Raw genomic sequence first — 16,266 nt, 5'->3', positions numbered from 1 at the left:
TTTTGTCAAAATTGGGTTTTCATTAAATTATTATTCTATAACATCTTGTCTATCATCTCTGAATATATATTAGGAAAATTCGATAGTTTAGTGCAGAAAAATGGCGATTTATAGTGGCAAGCTGAAAAGATGGTCTTTCTCTTTGAACACTAACGGCGGAGCTGAGGTGCAAAAAAAAAAAAAAAAAAAAATCGCGCACAGCTCTCCTTCTCTTAACACTACAAATACAGTTCACCTATCAAAATAAACCACATACCAGAATAAAGTTCTGTGTAAACTACAACGGCACGCAAGTTTATTTTATTTATTTATTTTTATCCAACGTTATTGTGTGATGCGGAGCAGAGCACAAGAGAACAACGGAGTTGCTCGCTTAAAAGATCTTGCTTGCCTCAATCGTCCAATTTCAAAACGGTTTTCACAGGATGAATTTTGAGTTCATAAGTTTTCGAATGATACCTAATCTATGTTCATTACTAAAATATGTAATGTGAAAAAAGGCAATAAAAAAAAGAGCGCCAGTCGTCCGGCTAGCAGGACGTGACCGTTAATTAAATCTGTTTTTCTCAAAATTCCGTTCCTGAAAATCATAGCGATCAGCCGACTTCAGACAACCATAACTTGTGTTACAGACAAACGATAAAAGAAATAAAAACAGATTTGGAAAGGGCTTGAAAACAGCTTTAATATGGTATCAAAACCTGTAATATGTCAAATTTTACCATGTGGTGGGTTTTCCCAGATCGCATCACATATATGTATTAGTCCGCAGACTAAGCCAGAACGCACGCACACGTCACACACCAGGAAGCGCGCGCGGCCTCAGATCACTTGGGCGTGGATGTGTACAAGAGTTAAAAACAATATAAATACTGTTCGTTTTCTCACACAAACCGCTCGTTTCGTGTCTTAGGCCATCATTGTGTACTTACGATGGGGAATTGTTTAATTTGGACTTCTCTGTGCATGCCCTTTGAGGTGGTGACCATAACCCTGCATTATATGACTGACTGACAAGAACGGTTTGACCTAAAAATATAAAAATTGAAACTACTGCCGAAACAAAGACACCTACATCTTGGAATGGATGCACTTCAGGTAAGCTAAAACATACCAACATTTCATTTCAAAGTGAACTATCCCTTTAAGATGAATGTGGTTTGGAATTGGTACAATGTGCCTGAAAAAAAAAAAAATGATCAGAAAATCAACGTGCCTAATAATTCTGCACACACCGTATGAATCCCCAGATGTGTTGGAGAACTGGAGGAATTATATTGACCCCTGCTCTGTTCAGGGACTCATAACTCATAACATTTCTGTTTGTAAAAAAAAAAAACATTCTGTGAAATGTGTTTTATGTTGTTGTCTCAGTTGTTGAAGCATTTTGTGTTCATACAAGTATTTACACATAATAAGAAATTTGCTGGAAATAAAAGCTGTTGAAAGTGAGAGGATGTTTCTTTTGTTTATGTATTTATAAATATATGCAGTAGTCAACATTTGAAGTGGATGATCTAACCCTTTCATCAAATCCGTTCTTGTCTTAGGATGACTTTGATTCACTTTTTTGATCCACATCTAATGTTGACTACTACAGGTGAAACTCGAAAAAATTAGAATATCGTGCAAAAGTTTATTTATTTCAGTAATTAAACTTAAAAGGTGTAAATAATATTGTGAATCTTTTCACAATATTCCAATTTTTGAACTTGGGGTTGTCATAAGCTGTAAGCCATAATCATCAAAATGATAACAAATAAAGAATTGAAATATCTCACTTTGCATGTAATGAGAAATATTAGTTTCACCTTTTAAGTTGAATTACTGAAATAAATGAACGTTTGCACCATATTCTAAGTTTTCGAGTATCATCTGTATGCACACACACACAGCAAATCTGTATGTGACTACTTGAAAACCATAAAAGAACATATTTTACCTTCAAGGACCTAAAAAGTGTATTCTGTATGTTTTATTCTTAATTGTACAATTATTAATCTGCACGTATCTACTTTTCTCTTAAATGACTAATACAGGTTTATGCATTAGAAAATAAAGACAGCGAGCATTAAATTGCATTCACCTTCTATTCATTTGTGACCATGCACATGAAGGGCTCAGATAGGACATTTAAACCCTCACACACCGTTCCACAGGAACACACATTTGGAAACGATTGAAATGAGTAATGGCATATAGCAATTAGTTTACTAGCGTGCATTTAGCATTGTAATATACATGCAAGTTCTGTAAAGCTGCTCTGAAACTGTATGTATTTTGAATAGTGCTGTACAAATAAATGAATATTTGCATAGATATACAGACTGACTCAGCAATGCAAGTGAAATGCCCACTCGTAACCTCCCCGGTTTTTGACACTGTTTGACTTGCTTCATCTGCACCAAACAAGACAGATGTCATCCACAATGTACGAATAAATGTTCCCCTTTTTTCCGCTAAGAAATTATTTGTAAGCATCCAGACTGCGATATGCTTTTATCGCATCTCTCGTGTAAGTTGCACGCAAGCAGCCGCAACACACGCAATCGGATAATGAGCCGTCAGACTATTCAGGTAAAAAGTTTACGCATCAAAGTCTTATTTAAAGGTTCATACATAGATTAATTATGGTTATTAAAGATTGGTAAATTGACCAAAGGATTAACCAAATAAACAATGAATTAACTGGAAAAATTATTGTTAGATTATATGATTAAATGTTTGCAACAAAAAAAACATTCTGAACAGGTTGGTATAGGAGTTGGATTACCAAAATCATGATTTCATGATACGATTCATACAAAAAAATAATTTACATGTAATTTTATAATTTCAATATAGATATTTTATTTTATCTTTGTAATTAAAAATAAGTTAATCGAATGAAAAAATATTCATTAGTTAGCAAAGCTTCCAGCAACTTTATACCAGCACTGTCTCAAGATAATTTATTTGAGGATGGCCCAATGAATGCTGTTTTGTTGCTAATGCAATATTTTTTTTTCATTCATGTGTTGTATATCTTTTTATTTAACATTTACAAAATTATAATCCAAGACTTTTTCACTAGAAAGATGTCTGACTCTGAAACCATTGAATTGGCTTGTCTTGGCCGACCTTTTCAGTTGGGAATGCTTTATGACTGCCGAAGAGATGTCCTCATTCCAGGTAATAAAAACCACATGAACACACTGGGGAGGAAACAAATCTAAATGGTATAATTTATTACTTTGTTAGATTTTATGCTTTACCTTTGGGGTAACTAACTATTAATATATACAATTTTCCCAAGGAATAACTCTTTGGGATGCTGAGATGCTGCAGAAGAATATCGATGTACGGTCACAGCCAAACACTGACTTCAAAATCATTGCCTCAGATTCAAGTGAAGACAAAGTAGACGCTTTGAATATTTCTGCATCTCTTGAAGCCAGCTTTCTGTGTGGATTAGTTAGTGTGAAAGGCTCAGCTAGCTATTTAAATGACAAGAAGAAGTCCAAACATCAATCTCGAGTCACCTTACAGTATCGGTCAATTTCGCGCTTTGAGCAGTTAACTATGGAGCATCTTGGAGCAGGGAACATAAAGCATAGTAATGTATTTCAGGAGGGCTCGGCCACACATGTTGTTACGGCTCTATTGTATGGAGCTCAAGCGTTCTTTATTTTTGACAGTGAAGTTTCATCCAATGAAAATCAACAAAAGATACAAGGAGACCTACATGCAAAAATCAAAAATATACCTTTAATATCAGTTGAAGGTGAAGCATCTTTGAAAATGAGTGAGTCGGAAAAAGAGAAAATTAACAAATTCAGCTGCACTTTTCATGGAGATTTTGCTCTGGAAAACAATCCAGTTTCCTATGTAGACGCAATCAAGGTGTACTCAGAGCTGCCAAAACTGTTGGGAGAACATGGAGAGAATGCTGTGCCCATGACCGTGTGGCTTTACCCTCTGAAAAAACTAGATTCAACAGCTGCTCAGTTAGTCAGGGAGATCAGTGTAAGCCTAGTACGACGTGCCCAACGGATCATGGATGAACTGGATAACTGTGACATTCAATGTCAAGACTTGATGAGGGAGAATGTCGCCGTTCAATTCCCTGAAATCAAAACTAAAATCAGAAAATTTAAGGACCTCTGCTCAGAGTACAAAATAGTTTTTCAAAAACATCTCTGCAGGCTTCTTCCATCCATAAGGGGTGGAGGAAAAGAAGAACAAGAACTTGTTGATGCTCTTAATGACAAAGAAAGATCCCCGTTTCAGGGTGCTCTGGTAAACAAGTATCTCAATGAGCGAGAGCGAGAGATGAATGTCATTAGATCTTACCTCGAAATCATGAAAGAAGTCCCTGTTCTTTCATCCAGCAATGACTTGGACAAGGTTGTCTTAAAAGCATCCAATAACTATGTGATAGCCTTTGGACTTTCCTCCTTAAATGAAAAGGAACTGTACTTTTCAGACTTGGAGAATTACCTGAAAAAGCAATCGCATAACAATGGAGAGCAAGTAAGTTATGATCAAAATTCCTCAAAAAAGACAGAAAAATGGTTTTCCTCAGGAAATGTAACTACACTGACCAGGGAAAACATACAGGCCTTCCTAGATTTCAAAGAAGCCAATAAAGGAAGAAAGAACATTGAATTCTGCATTGCATCAATACCGGATGAACTCATCCCTGCCTCTTCAATTCATGTTTATGAAAGGGGGAGACTCATAAGCTCACAGTACGAGCTCCCCTCCAAACCCCCAAAACCAGTCATCTTGAGTGCTGAGCATGACTGCATACATCTGCAAATCAAACCTCCTGACCACGGTGTTAGTTCTGTGAACTCGTACTGTATTTCATATCAGTCTGCGCAGAGCCCTGAATGGACAGATGTGTTTACTGATGGGGTTTCTGATCAAGTCACTGTCAAGCAGTTACAACCACATAAAGAATATTGTTTCAACTGTAAGGCGGTGTGTCGTCCAGGAGTAAGTCTGACTAGTGACACAACATCATTTTTCAAGACTCGTCCATGTGCTCCTCCTGGAGCACCAATAGTGAAACGAGTAGAATCTGAGTCTGCAACTGTAGTCTGGGATGTTCCTTCAACTGTGGGAGAAGATGTTCTGGTCACTGGATATGTGTTGGAATTCAGAGAATGCACAAAGGATCAGGAAAGTGAAAAGCCATGGAAGTCTGTGAAATCTACAAACAGGGAGTGCACTCTTCAGGGACTGAAAGAAGACACAGATTACACAATCCGAGTTTTTGCAAACTGTGGAAATGATGGAGAGAGTCTCTCCAGCCCTGAAACTGTGTTTTTAGCCAGTTTTAAGGGTAAACAATCAAATAAGGATGGGAGCGGGTTGTTCTTGAATCAATCGTCACGAATAAAAAAGGGCAATCCATCAATACATACACTGACACTACACAAAAAAATGGCAGAGACTGTTAGTTTTAATCAGTATGTCTTCGGAAGAAAGGTTGAGGATGTGAAAAACAAAGTTATCCTTCTTTTGGGATCAACGGGTGCAGGAAAAACCACGCTGGTTAATGTGATGGTCAATTACATACTGGGTGTAAAGTGGCAGGATTCATATCGCTTCAAACTAATCCATGAAGTGACCAACCGCTCACAGGCTGAGAGTCAGACATATAATGTCTCATCTTTTGAGCTGTACAATCAGCCTGGCTTTCAAGTTCCCTATTCCCTGACAATCGTAGATACACCCGGATTTGGGGATACCAGAGGAATCGCACATGATAAACTGATTACAGAGCAGGTCAAAAGCTTTCTTTGTAACCCTTTGGGAATCGATCACATTGATGCCGTCTGCTTTGTTGTCCAGGCCTCTCTTGCCCGCCTGAGTGCCAATCAGAAATACATATTTGACTCAATTCTGTCCATTTTTGGCAAAGACATTGCAGAGAACATCATCATTTTAGTGACATTTGCAGATGGTAAAAACATCCCAGTTCTAGAAGCCATCAAAGCAGCAGATCTGCCCTGTCAAAAGAATAAAAAGGGACAACCCACCCATTTCAGTTTCAACAATTCAGCTGTGTATGCAGACAAAAAAGAAGAAGAGCCTACAACCTCTGACAATGATTCAGATAATAGTGATGATGAAGATAATAAACTGACCAAGCTTGTCTGGGACAAAACCTTTAAACAGATGAAGGCTTTTTTCAAGACACTGGGGGCCATTGAAAGTAAAGATCTGACGATGACTATAAAGGTCTTGGAGGAACGAGAGCGCCTTGAGAAAGCCATGAAAAGTCTGACCCCTCAAATAACTGCAGGTCTCTCTAAAATGAGTGAGATAAAAAAATTCAAGCAATGTTTGGAAAATGAGAGTGACAGTATGAAGCAAAATGAGGATTTTGAGCAAGATGTAGAGGTGATGAAAGCAATCAGATCCCCTGTAAACTGTGTTACCATGAATTGCAACACCTGCTTCTTCACATGTCACTCCAACTGTTTCCTCCCTGCAGAAGATTCAGTGCAAACTTGTGCTGTGATGGAGGCTGGGCACTGCATTATCTGCCCTGAAAACTGCCATTACTCTGCTCATTCTAAGGAATCTTTCATGTGGACGTATGAAACAAAAATAGAGAAAAAAACTATTAAAGAGCTGAAAGAAAACTTCATGAAGGCAAAAGGAAAGTTTATGGACTCTAAGCAAATACTTGACGCACTTGAAGAGGACCTCGATGGAATTCATGACAAACTAAGGAAGTTGATCAAACTGTCCTCTGATTGCATAAGACGACTGGATGAAATTGCATTGAATCCAAAATCTCTCTCCACAGCCGAATACCTCGAAATCTTGATCAAAACTGAGAAAGAAGAGAAAGGTCCTGGATTTGAGGACCGGGTTGTTGGACTCGAGAAAATGAAACAAGAAAATCTTATTCTGGAAAAGATTGCTAAAGGAGAAAATTTGCTTGAAAAAGAGCGCCGCATTATGGAGGAGAGAGAGAAGCGAATGCAAACTGTTGCCCAGAAAATGATGAAAATTAAGCAAGCTTTTAGTGCCTTTCAGACACAGAGCAAACAGAAAACATCCGATCAAAAGGATGAAAGTGCTTCCCTTGAGGGACAGGAGATGTCCTAAACAAAATAAAGACTAATTAATTCAAAGAGAATTAGGAAACTTTTTAATTTGCTTAACATGATGTTACTTAAGAAACATCAATGCTTCTTTTAAGTTTATAAATCAATAATCATTTAACATCAAGAATACTGTATTTAAGAGTCATTTCATGCTCATGTTTTCAACTTTTGGTGGTAGAGCATAGTGCTAGAAACACAGTAATAATGGCTCCAGAGAATGCATGAAATTGTCGTTTTTGTTGTTGTTGTTGTTTTAGCTTAAATGCTCTTTAAGCTACTTTGGATAAAAGCTTCTGAAAAAAGCATTAATCTTTGTTTTGGGGTTTAGTTTTCCGAAATCATGCAAACATTTTAATACTGTAAAATACTATGAAATACTATAAAAACACAATGTATGATTCCAAGCACTTCTTTTATGTTTTCAAGAAATTATGAGTAAGTTGTATTAGTGGCATATAACATTTTGAAATTAAGAATTATGGATTTTTTCTTAGGGTAGAGCTTATACTGTATTGCATGTATCAGCATGTGAAATGTCCACAATTCCCTGACAATTTACTACTGTTCAAAAGTTATCAGCAATTATATGATAATTAATTCTACCTATATGGATTTTAAAATGATCGTAACTATTTTTATTAGTAGTTATATATATATAAAAAAAGTAATTGTCAATTTATGATTTTAATATCCTAAATGATTGCCATTTAAAGAATTATGACTGTCTGTCATTAGTGTTAATCAAATAACAAAAGACAACGAGAAGATCACTTTTATAGCTTTAACAAAGATTAATAATATTTCATTTATACAGCCAAGACTATAGTGTACGGCTACGGCTATAGTGCAAGACTATGGCCTAAAACAAATACCCAGAATTTTTCACAAAAAAATGTGTCCCCCCCCCCCCTACTTAAAATTAATCTGCAGATGACAAAGAAATTGTTTAAAACCAGTTTTAACTTTATTTTGTTTTACATTTGATCTGGATTTCCCCCTTAGGGTTAAAGTGCAATCAGAAACAACAACCCAAAAAGACAAGATGGCAGGCCCTGCCTTTGTAAACAGACTGTTTGAATGAAACAGTGAAAACAGTGAAAATGTAACATAGCATAATGTAACATAACATAAAATGGTTTGATTGGGATTGGGGGTGGATGTAAAAATTAGAAACCTATGTTCTGGATCTAAACTTGTTGTGGATTACTTTGTGGACTTTTATTAAACTTTGTTTTGAAACTTCATGTTTTTCTTCATCGTCTGCCTGAGCAACACGTTGCTCACAATCATTGATTTGTATTTTTTTAAATGTGATTTGATATTTTAAGTTGTGATATTGCTTAGGGACTACAGATGCAAATTAGCTATCTAGCTAACTCTGGCACAACATTTGTGCTGTGTATGGTCCCTGTTATATAAATGAAATAAACTAAAACTAAACTAAGCAAATTTAATTTCTCATGTGTCCTACATTCTCACTGAAAGCAGCCTTTATTGCCTTATTCCAGACATCCCAGGTCTCCCTGAAGTTCCGGGAGTCTCCTGCATATTGATAACGGCTCCCTAATGCCCACAAATTAGTTAAAATATCCCAAATTAGTTCAAATAGAGCGAGCGAGCAAAAGCGTGCATGCGTAGCGCGCGCACCGCAGAGAGAGGGAGCGAGAGACCTTGCGTGTGTGTGCTAGTGTGCCTCACGAAGCGCATGTAACTTAACCAATCAATTGTCAGTGTGGGCGGGCTTTTATCTCTTCTCCTGAACCGGATTAATCAGAACCGAACAAAAATTTAATTACTTTGTGCAGGTTGGGATGTCTGTTATTCTAACAACCAAAAGGATAAGTTAAGTTACATGTGTACCTCACAAAACAAACACACACACACAGCCAGAACAGAATTCGAATTCCTCTCAAAAGACTGACTTCACCTTCACAACACAACTGTTTTCAACAGATCTCAAGAAATCACATTTGATTACGACTTGCATAAGTCCTTTTTTACAGTTTGTTAAAAATATAACATATCAACAGATAAAAAGTGTATTTTGGAAAGCACTCGTTAAAATGCATAAATCATCAGAAGGGTTATTTACAAAACACCTGCCAGTGACTGCTACCCAAAGCCGCCAGTCATTGCTGTTCATAGGATACTTTTTCTAAAATGTTACTTTTTCCATTTAAATGCTCCCTCTATCTCTCACTCCCTTTCCATGTTGTCCCTCATAGCCACTAAAAGCTGATGAATTGGATGAACAAAATCATCTCAAGTTTCTCACCAATTCTTATTATCAAAATGTGTCCAGATGTTTTACTCTTGAGTTTGTTTAATTCTTGTTACAGACCTTAGTCAAGGTAGTGCCATGTTTAATTTCTGACAGGAATGAAAGTGAGGCTGTGAGGGACAAAAGTACCATGTGTTCTGTGGATTGTACTGTTAACAACATGCCAATTCTTCAGCTGACTTGACTTAACTTGCAATAGACAAAAACTCCATGGCCTAGTTTCACAGCCAGGATAAAGCCTTAGTTCTATTAGGATATTTAAGTAATTAGGTGTGCATCTTGAGACAAAACAATGGCACTGACATATTTTAAGATAAGTTGCTTTCAGTTAAAACAGCTCAAACATGCATTTTAGTCTGGGTCTAGTCTTACTCTTAAGCCTTGTCTATGAAACCGGGGGCATAAAACATTTTTAAAAGTTGTGAGTTTAAAATAAATAAATGTGACCAAGGACCGTTATATGGTACTGTACAATGGTCATTGCAAAGACTTGAAGTGTCTTACCTTAACTTTGTTGGCAGAGGGGGTTTATTTTTTATTTATTTGGCGGATTCTGCAGAAGGACTGGTGATGGCATCATAAACGTTGATTGTCCGTTGAGGCAGTTGTTGTCCCAGGGTCATATTGGTGTCAGGAAAACAACCACGCGGCAAAATCAGGAGGTGCCCTCGGCCACCATGAAAGATGTCCCTGTTCTTTCATCCAGCAATGACTTGGACATGGTTGTCTTGACTAGTGATAGCTTTTGCACCCTGGAACTGTACCTTTCAGACTTGGAGAATTACCTGAAAAACAATCATGTAACAATGGAGTGCAATTAAAGGGTTAGTTCACCCAAAAATAAAAATTCGTTCTCCATGTCGTTCCAAACCCATAAGAAAAGCATTCATTTGTCGAATAAAGTTGTTATTTTTGGGGGGGTTTGCGCACAAAAAGTATTCTCGTCGCTTCATAACATTAAGGTTGAACCACTGTAGTCACATGGACTATAACAATGTCTTTACAACCTTTATGGGCCTTGAAAGTCGCAATGACGTTGCTGCCTGTGGGATCAGAGACCTCTCGGATTTTATAAAAAAAATATCTTAATTTGTGTTCCGAATATGAAAAAATGTCTTACGGGTTTGTAACGACATAAGGGTGAGTAATTAATGACAGAAATGTCATTTTTGGGTGAACTAACCCTTTAAGTTATGATCAAGATAGAAATTATTTTCCTCAGATGTAACTACACTTACCAGGGAAACCATTCCCTAAATTTTAAATAAGCCAGTTATAGAAGAACATTGAAAGAACATCTGCATTGCATCAATCCCTGATTAACTCTTAATAATCCCTGATTAACTCTCTTCTTAAATTCATGTTTATGAAAGGGGGAGACTCATAAGCTCACAGTACGAGCTCCTTTTTCACCCTCAATGAAATGTATTACCTAAAGCACACTGGCAGATGGCGACAAACTATTATCAGAAAACTAGAAATCCAAACCAGCCCCTGTTCACATACTTAGAAAATTCCAAACAGCATTACGAGCCCTTGAAGAACTCTGTAGAATTGTGACTGAAAGGGTTGTTGCACAACAAAACTATGCATCTGCAGTAACGTTAGTGAGGGTACGATGGTAACTGCAAATTTGCCATTTGGGATCACATGATCGTGCATCTAGGCTATTTTAAACACAGCAGTGAGATTTAAACCCATTTAAAATAATCATTACATATTAAACTTATATTGATATTTTCATATTTGTTTGTTTTTTTACCAAATGGCATGAGAAGAATTTAAATAAAGTCCAGTCAAAAAGGCGACATTTGTCATCAAAAAAGGAATTCAAATAAATGACAAAGCTTTTTACTTTGAAGAACCATGTACATTTCTTAGGGCTATGAAAAACTCACTACAGAATTGTAATGGTGACCATGGATTTTTGTTAAAAAAATCTAGTTGTGTTGGATTCAACTGTACTTCAGTGTATTCCTCTATCTTAAGTGAGATTCCAACGTTGGTGTGAACGGGCGATAATTAAGATAACTAAAACAAGAACAATACTGGCATCCAACAAACTGTTTATTATAAGCACACGCTGCGGATTTATGCGTCTGCTGCTTTAAACGCTTGAGCTCTTTAAAGCAGAGCTATGCAGTTTCGGGAATTTCTTCGCTGTATTCTCGCTTTTGCTTGCAGGTTTCTCTGTAGAGCTCCCCAGCAGCTTTGGGATAGATATTTGACAACACTGGTGAAAAACTTGTTGGCGACTCTCAGATACCAGAGGCTAATAGATCAACGACATCAAAGCAGACGGGACATTCTTTAAAACGACTTCTTCATTCGGGGTTGAACAGCGTGAGGGAGCGCAATAATGACAGAATTTTAGCAGATTTTTTTGCCGTAAAGCAATTTGTTACATCGCGAGACCTGATATAACGCAATACTTCCTGACGCTGCGGCCGGCAGCCCGCCAGCCCAAAGTTGCAAGTGTGTTTTTTCCGCTCACAGGCGATTCAACCCGAAAAAAGTAATATAACCATTCCAATGACTCCGAAGCTGTTCAGTTAAGGTAAAACACCTGCATAGTTCACCTTTAAAGCAGGGTGGATTGTGATTTGCTTTCAATGTTTTTGTCTTTCAACCGGCGGAAAAAAATTGAGGAAGCGATTCCAGCGATGATATTTCTTGGTGCCATTATCGTTATTTCCATGGTGTGGACTCTGCGGATCTTTTAAATTTAGGACAATTTTTCAAACTAAATCTTTATCGTTATCATCCTTGATGTGAACGGGCCTTAACCATTATACACTTGCTCTGTCAGAATCTATTATTTTATAGTAGCTACTATTTAATCTATTAAATCAGATAACATGAATAGTGAATGGTTGGTTACTTGCTATTATAACAGACATTTTTATTTAATCCAAAACTGCTTAGTTCATAAATTGCAGAGGCAGATTTCTTGAAGCATCCTGGGGTAAAGTGTCTTGCTCTAGGGTACAAGAGAAAAGGAAGTAGAACTGCATACTCAGATGGAAACAGACATGCAAGTTATTAGTTAAAAGATCTGACATTATGTGATGGGCTTTTGACAGAGGATTACCATTAAACTCCTGTGTTTCAGGTGCTTTCACATCTGTAGTTCGGTTCATTTGGTCCGGACCAAGGGCGAAAAATTATACTTTGTAGCATTTTTCAGGTGTTTTGGTTCCTTTTCACACAACACTGATTGCTCTGGTCCGAATCAGTTGAAGAGTTGATGAAACAAACCAAAATGCAGTCACGTGACAACATCCACATCACTCGTTGGCCAGATATGTCTTGAACTGCAGTTCGATTGGTCAGAATTAACGTGCGGGAAAATATGGTCATCAGACCAAATTTCTATGAGGCTCCACACCTCCTCACAACTCAAGTTTGTCTGCGAGCTGCCATGCTAAAAGTGCAAACTGTCAACAAACATTTTGTCATCCCATAATGCACAGCGCAGCTGACTACGGCAGCTGGTTTAGTCCAAAAATGCGCAGTTCTTTGGCAGTTGGGTCTGTTCAAGGTCCAATCACGTTCTCACCACAAACTAACCGCTCCAAAGTTCGTTTGAAAGCGTACCGAAACCACCTCTTCGAGGAGGTCTCACTTTTTTGGTACGCACCCGAGTGCGATTGCTGCATTCACACCTGCCCAAACGAACCGCACCAAGGGGGACGACGAGCTCTAGTGCGATTCAGCCGAACTAAATGAGGCAGGTGTGAAAGCCTTTGATGCTGCCTTATTAGATTTTTAAGTTTTAAGTGTGGATTCATGTGCAGCCACTAAATCACTTCAGTTTAATAAACACAACCACCAAACACAGGAAACATACAATATATACTCACTCATTACCATGCCAACAGGAAAACCAGGCAGGAAATATGTCATGAAGCTAATTCCCAGTCCATTGGGAATGTCTGGTTGATCTGGCTTATTGATGTAAATATATGTTAAAGCTAATGAACATTTAGGTCTAATTTTGTCAAATGACCATTAATCATTTATAGCAATGAGCACAAAGTGTAACTGTTTGGGCAACGAGTTTCAGGAATATACGTGACCGGAACGCGGCTGCTTTTTCAGAGGAGAGGAACAATTCCACCGGATATGTCAGAGATGGAATTCAAAATAAATAAAAACAAACGGATGTAAAACTCAATGAATTGAAAAACCCAAATGGAGAGATTTGATGTGTATATTTGTTTGGGAATTTGAGGGATTATTTATTTTGGTTTGTTCAGGTCACGTGTTGTCTGTCTTCCTGTTAGCTGTGTTTCCTGAGGTGTTCACAGAGTCAAAAACTTATTTCTAGTCCAAACAGAAAATTGGAAAATCTCCAGAAAAGAGACAGATGCCTTGTGCAGTCACATTGTTCACTCTTGTACTCTTCATATTGTCTCTCTTTATAGGATATGTGTCTGCAAGCATGCATTTACAAAATGTGACAAAATCTTTTTCTCTGCTGAAATGCATCAAATATTTAATATCTCGCAAACATGAGAGGGGGAATAAAGAAAAATAAGCGAGGGTCAAATAAGAGAAGAGAAGAATCAGCATAAAAAGTATGTTTTATATTAGGAACATAAAATGATCCCATTCCTATTTCTACCACACACACACACTTACAGTATTTTTGTACTGGTAAGAGTAATGGGAAATACAAAAAAAAAACCTACAATGAGAGAGTAAAATATGCTTAAAATAGTGTCACAGCATAAAAAAACTAGGTACATTAAATTGAATAGCCCTAAAATAGGTTTCAATTTCTACATTCATTTCATTTTCTAAATTCTACTTTTTACATTTGACATTTTTTGGAGTGAAATGACTCAACAGCCCGATCTCATGAAAGTGCGTATCTATACGACGAATGTTATTTCTCGTGCAATTTATACGGCAAAAATAGTTTTCGCATGCATTTCACGAGTTCACACTTACATATAATTTGAAGGGGTAAAGTTTAATGCGTATTTGGCGTGCTGTTCGGGGGGAGGGCTCCGAGCTCGGAGTTCGGCCCGAACCCAGAGTACTCCCCCCCTATGTAAGTGCTTAGGACTAGAAGCGTGGAGAAGGGGTGGTGGAGGGATGCTGCTAAACTGTCAATGGGATGAGGTGAGACTGCTGAGTGTATATACACCCCTAATATACACACCTCTTACCATTGATTGCTGAGTGCTCTCCACTTGCGTTAATTATCTGAACGTGCTCCTCCCGAACTTTGTTAATAAAACATCATATGATACGCACTTTATGGTGTGTAATTCCAGCCCGATCTCATCCCAAGGCGTCATATACTGACGCTTTGACAAATCGTCTACATCCAACGCACATGGCACCCTTTAGCGTCAATATGAGACGCAGATAGAAATGGGCCAGAAGGCGCCTCCTAGCGGTCTAACCCTAACCCTACCCCAGACCTAAACCCAACCATAACTGTGCGTGTCATATTGACGCTAAAGGGTGCCATGTGCGTTGGATGTAGACTATTTGTCACAAGTGTCAGTATATGACGCCCTAGGATGAGAATGCGTTGGTAATACACAGGCACTCCACACCCCTAATCTTACACAAGGGTTTATTTTGGCGTATAAATGCTACTAGAAATAACATTTGTGGTATAGATACGCACTTTCATGAGATCGTGTTGAACTCAAACATGTTTGAGAAACGTAGTGTTCTTTGAGAACTTAGTAGATAAAGGCTCATTCGGCCGTCTTTTCTCTGTGAGTATTTCGCCTTTTTTCTTTTGTTCGGATTGTTAGACTTAATAAATGGTGAAGAGAAAAGAACAGGTGAGATATCACGTGATATACATGTGCCACACTGAGTTGTCAATTGTGTATAGAACACTAGGTTAGCGGCACAAGCCATTCTTTGTTTTAGTTTGTAGTAAGAGTAGTTTATTTAGGGCGTCTTTGGCGCTAAAGATCTTTTTGTTTTGTTTTAATTTTGGGGATTTGTAAATATTGACTTAATCAGATTAGAAATAGTTTTTGTTAAATATTAAGATTTGTTTTGTTTCTTTCTCGGATTTGGCACTTTCTAGTTCTTTTCTCTTTATCTCGTTCCTTTGTGAACATTTTCCTTGGTTACGATTTGTATACAAGTTGTACATTTATGTAAATAAGTATCTTGGAGTAATCTTTTCTTCCCGTTTCTCACTGTAATAAATTATCACTTTACCTAAATTAGATTGGTTTGAGTGAGATTGTTTTCCAGTACACGTTCAGTATTTTGATGTTACATGCCATATTCTCCCTTAAAATGTTTGTAACAGTAAGTGTCATCCAAAAATGTAATAACAATAAAAAACCACCTGCAGAAACTCGATATGTATCAGACTGATATATAGAGGCTGTATCTATCATGGTGTACGGCATTCTCCACCAAGAGGCTTCAATCCCACGGTCCAGATAAACAGTGTGTGTGTGTGTGTGTGTGTGTGTGTGTGTGTGTGTGTGTGTGTGCTGCATGACTGCATATATGTCCCTTCACCATCCAAATTCATCTCCGGTCACCAAATTTCAATCTTTCTCTCACTATCTTTCAAATTGCATTGGGAATCTCAGAGCATTTTGAATCCAGCAGGAGGAGGAAGATATGCAGTCAGCTGTGAAACGGCTCTCAGGTGGCAGTTTTTAAAAAGATGATTATCTGGTGCAGATGTGCCATGGAGATTTGTAAAATAATGTAATCTCTAAGGTTTGGTGGAGCAGACTGGTGCAACACATTTATTTCAGTTAAGGATGAGCAGTGGACTGGGAACATTCACCATCCTGTAAAACCTAAATGTCCCTGCGTGCTAACTAACACTTTTTATTTGACTTAATGCACAACAGTTTGATTTTAATTGTAAAA

At 37.6% G+C, this 16,266-nt stretch overlaps 1 protein-coding gene across 2 annotated transcripts in view; it reads left to right on the top strand.

The window, feature by feature from the left end:
- The window catches only part of LOC306999413 (uncharacterized protein), a 13,139-nt gene extending 4,584 nt beyond the window's left edge, over nucleotides 1–8,555 (top strand). Inside the window, exons 2-3 of one of the 2 annotated variants that reach the window (XM_079614070.1) lie at nucleotides 3,074–3,171; nucleotides 3,296–8,555. In XM_079614070.1, coding sequence (XP_079470196.1) covers nucleotides 3,078–3,171; nucleotides 3,296–7,110 — 3,909 coding nt within the window. In that variant the 5' untranslated portion in view covers nucleotides 3,074–3,077 and the 3' untranslated portion in view covers nucleotides 7,111–8,555. Of the gene's footprint in view, nucleotides 1–3,046; nucleotides 3,172–3,295 lie in introns of those variants that run through there. The other variant, XM_079614071.1, reaches the window with a different exon arrangement.
- Nucleotides 8,556–16,266: the final 7,711 nt, after the last annotated feature.

The sequence above is a fragment of the Phoxinus phoxinus genome (genome assembly GCF_949152265.1).
Source record: "Phoxinus phoxinus genome assembly, chromosome: 5".
In the NCBI taxonomy this organism is placed as follows: Eukaryota; Metazoa; Chordata; class Actinopteri; order Cypriniformes; family Leuciscidae; genus Phoxinus; species Phoxinus phoxinus.
Note: the sequence above shows the minus strand (reverse complement) of the source record. Positions and strands in the feature narration are given on the sequence as shown.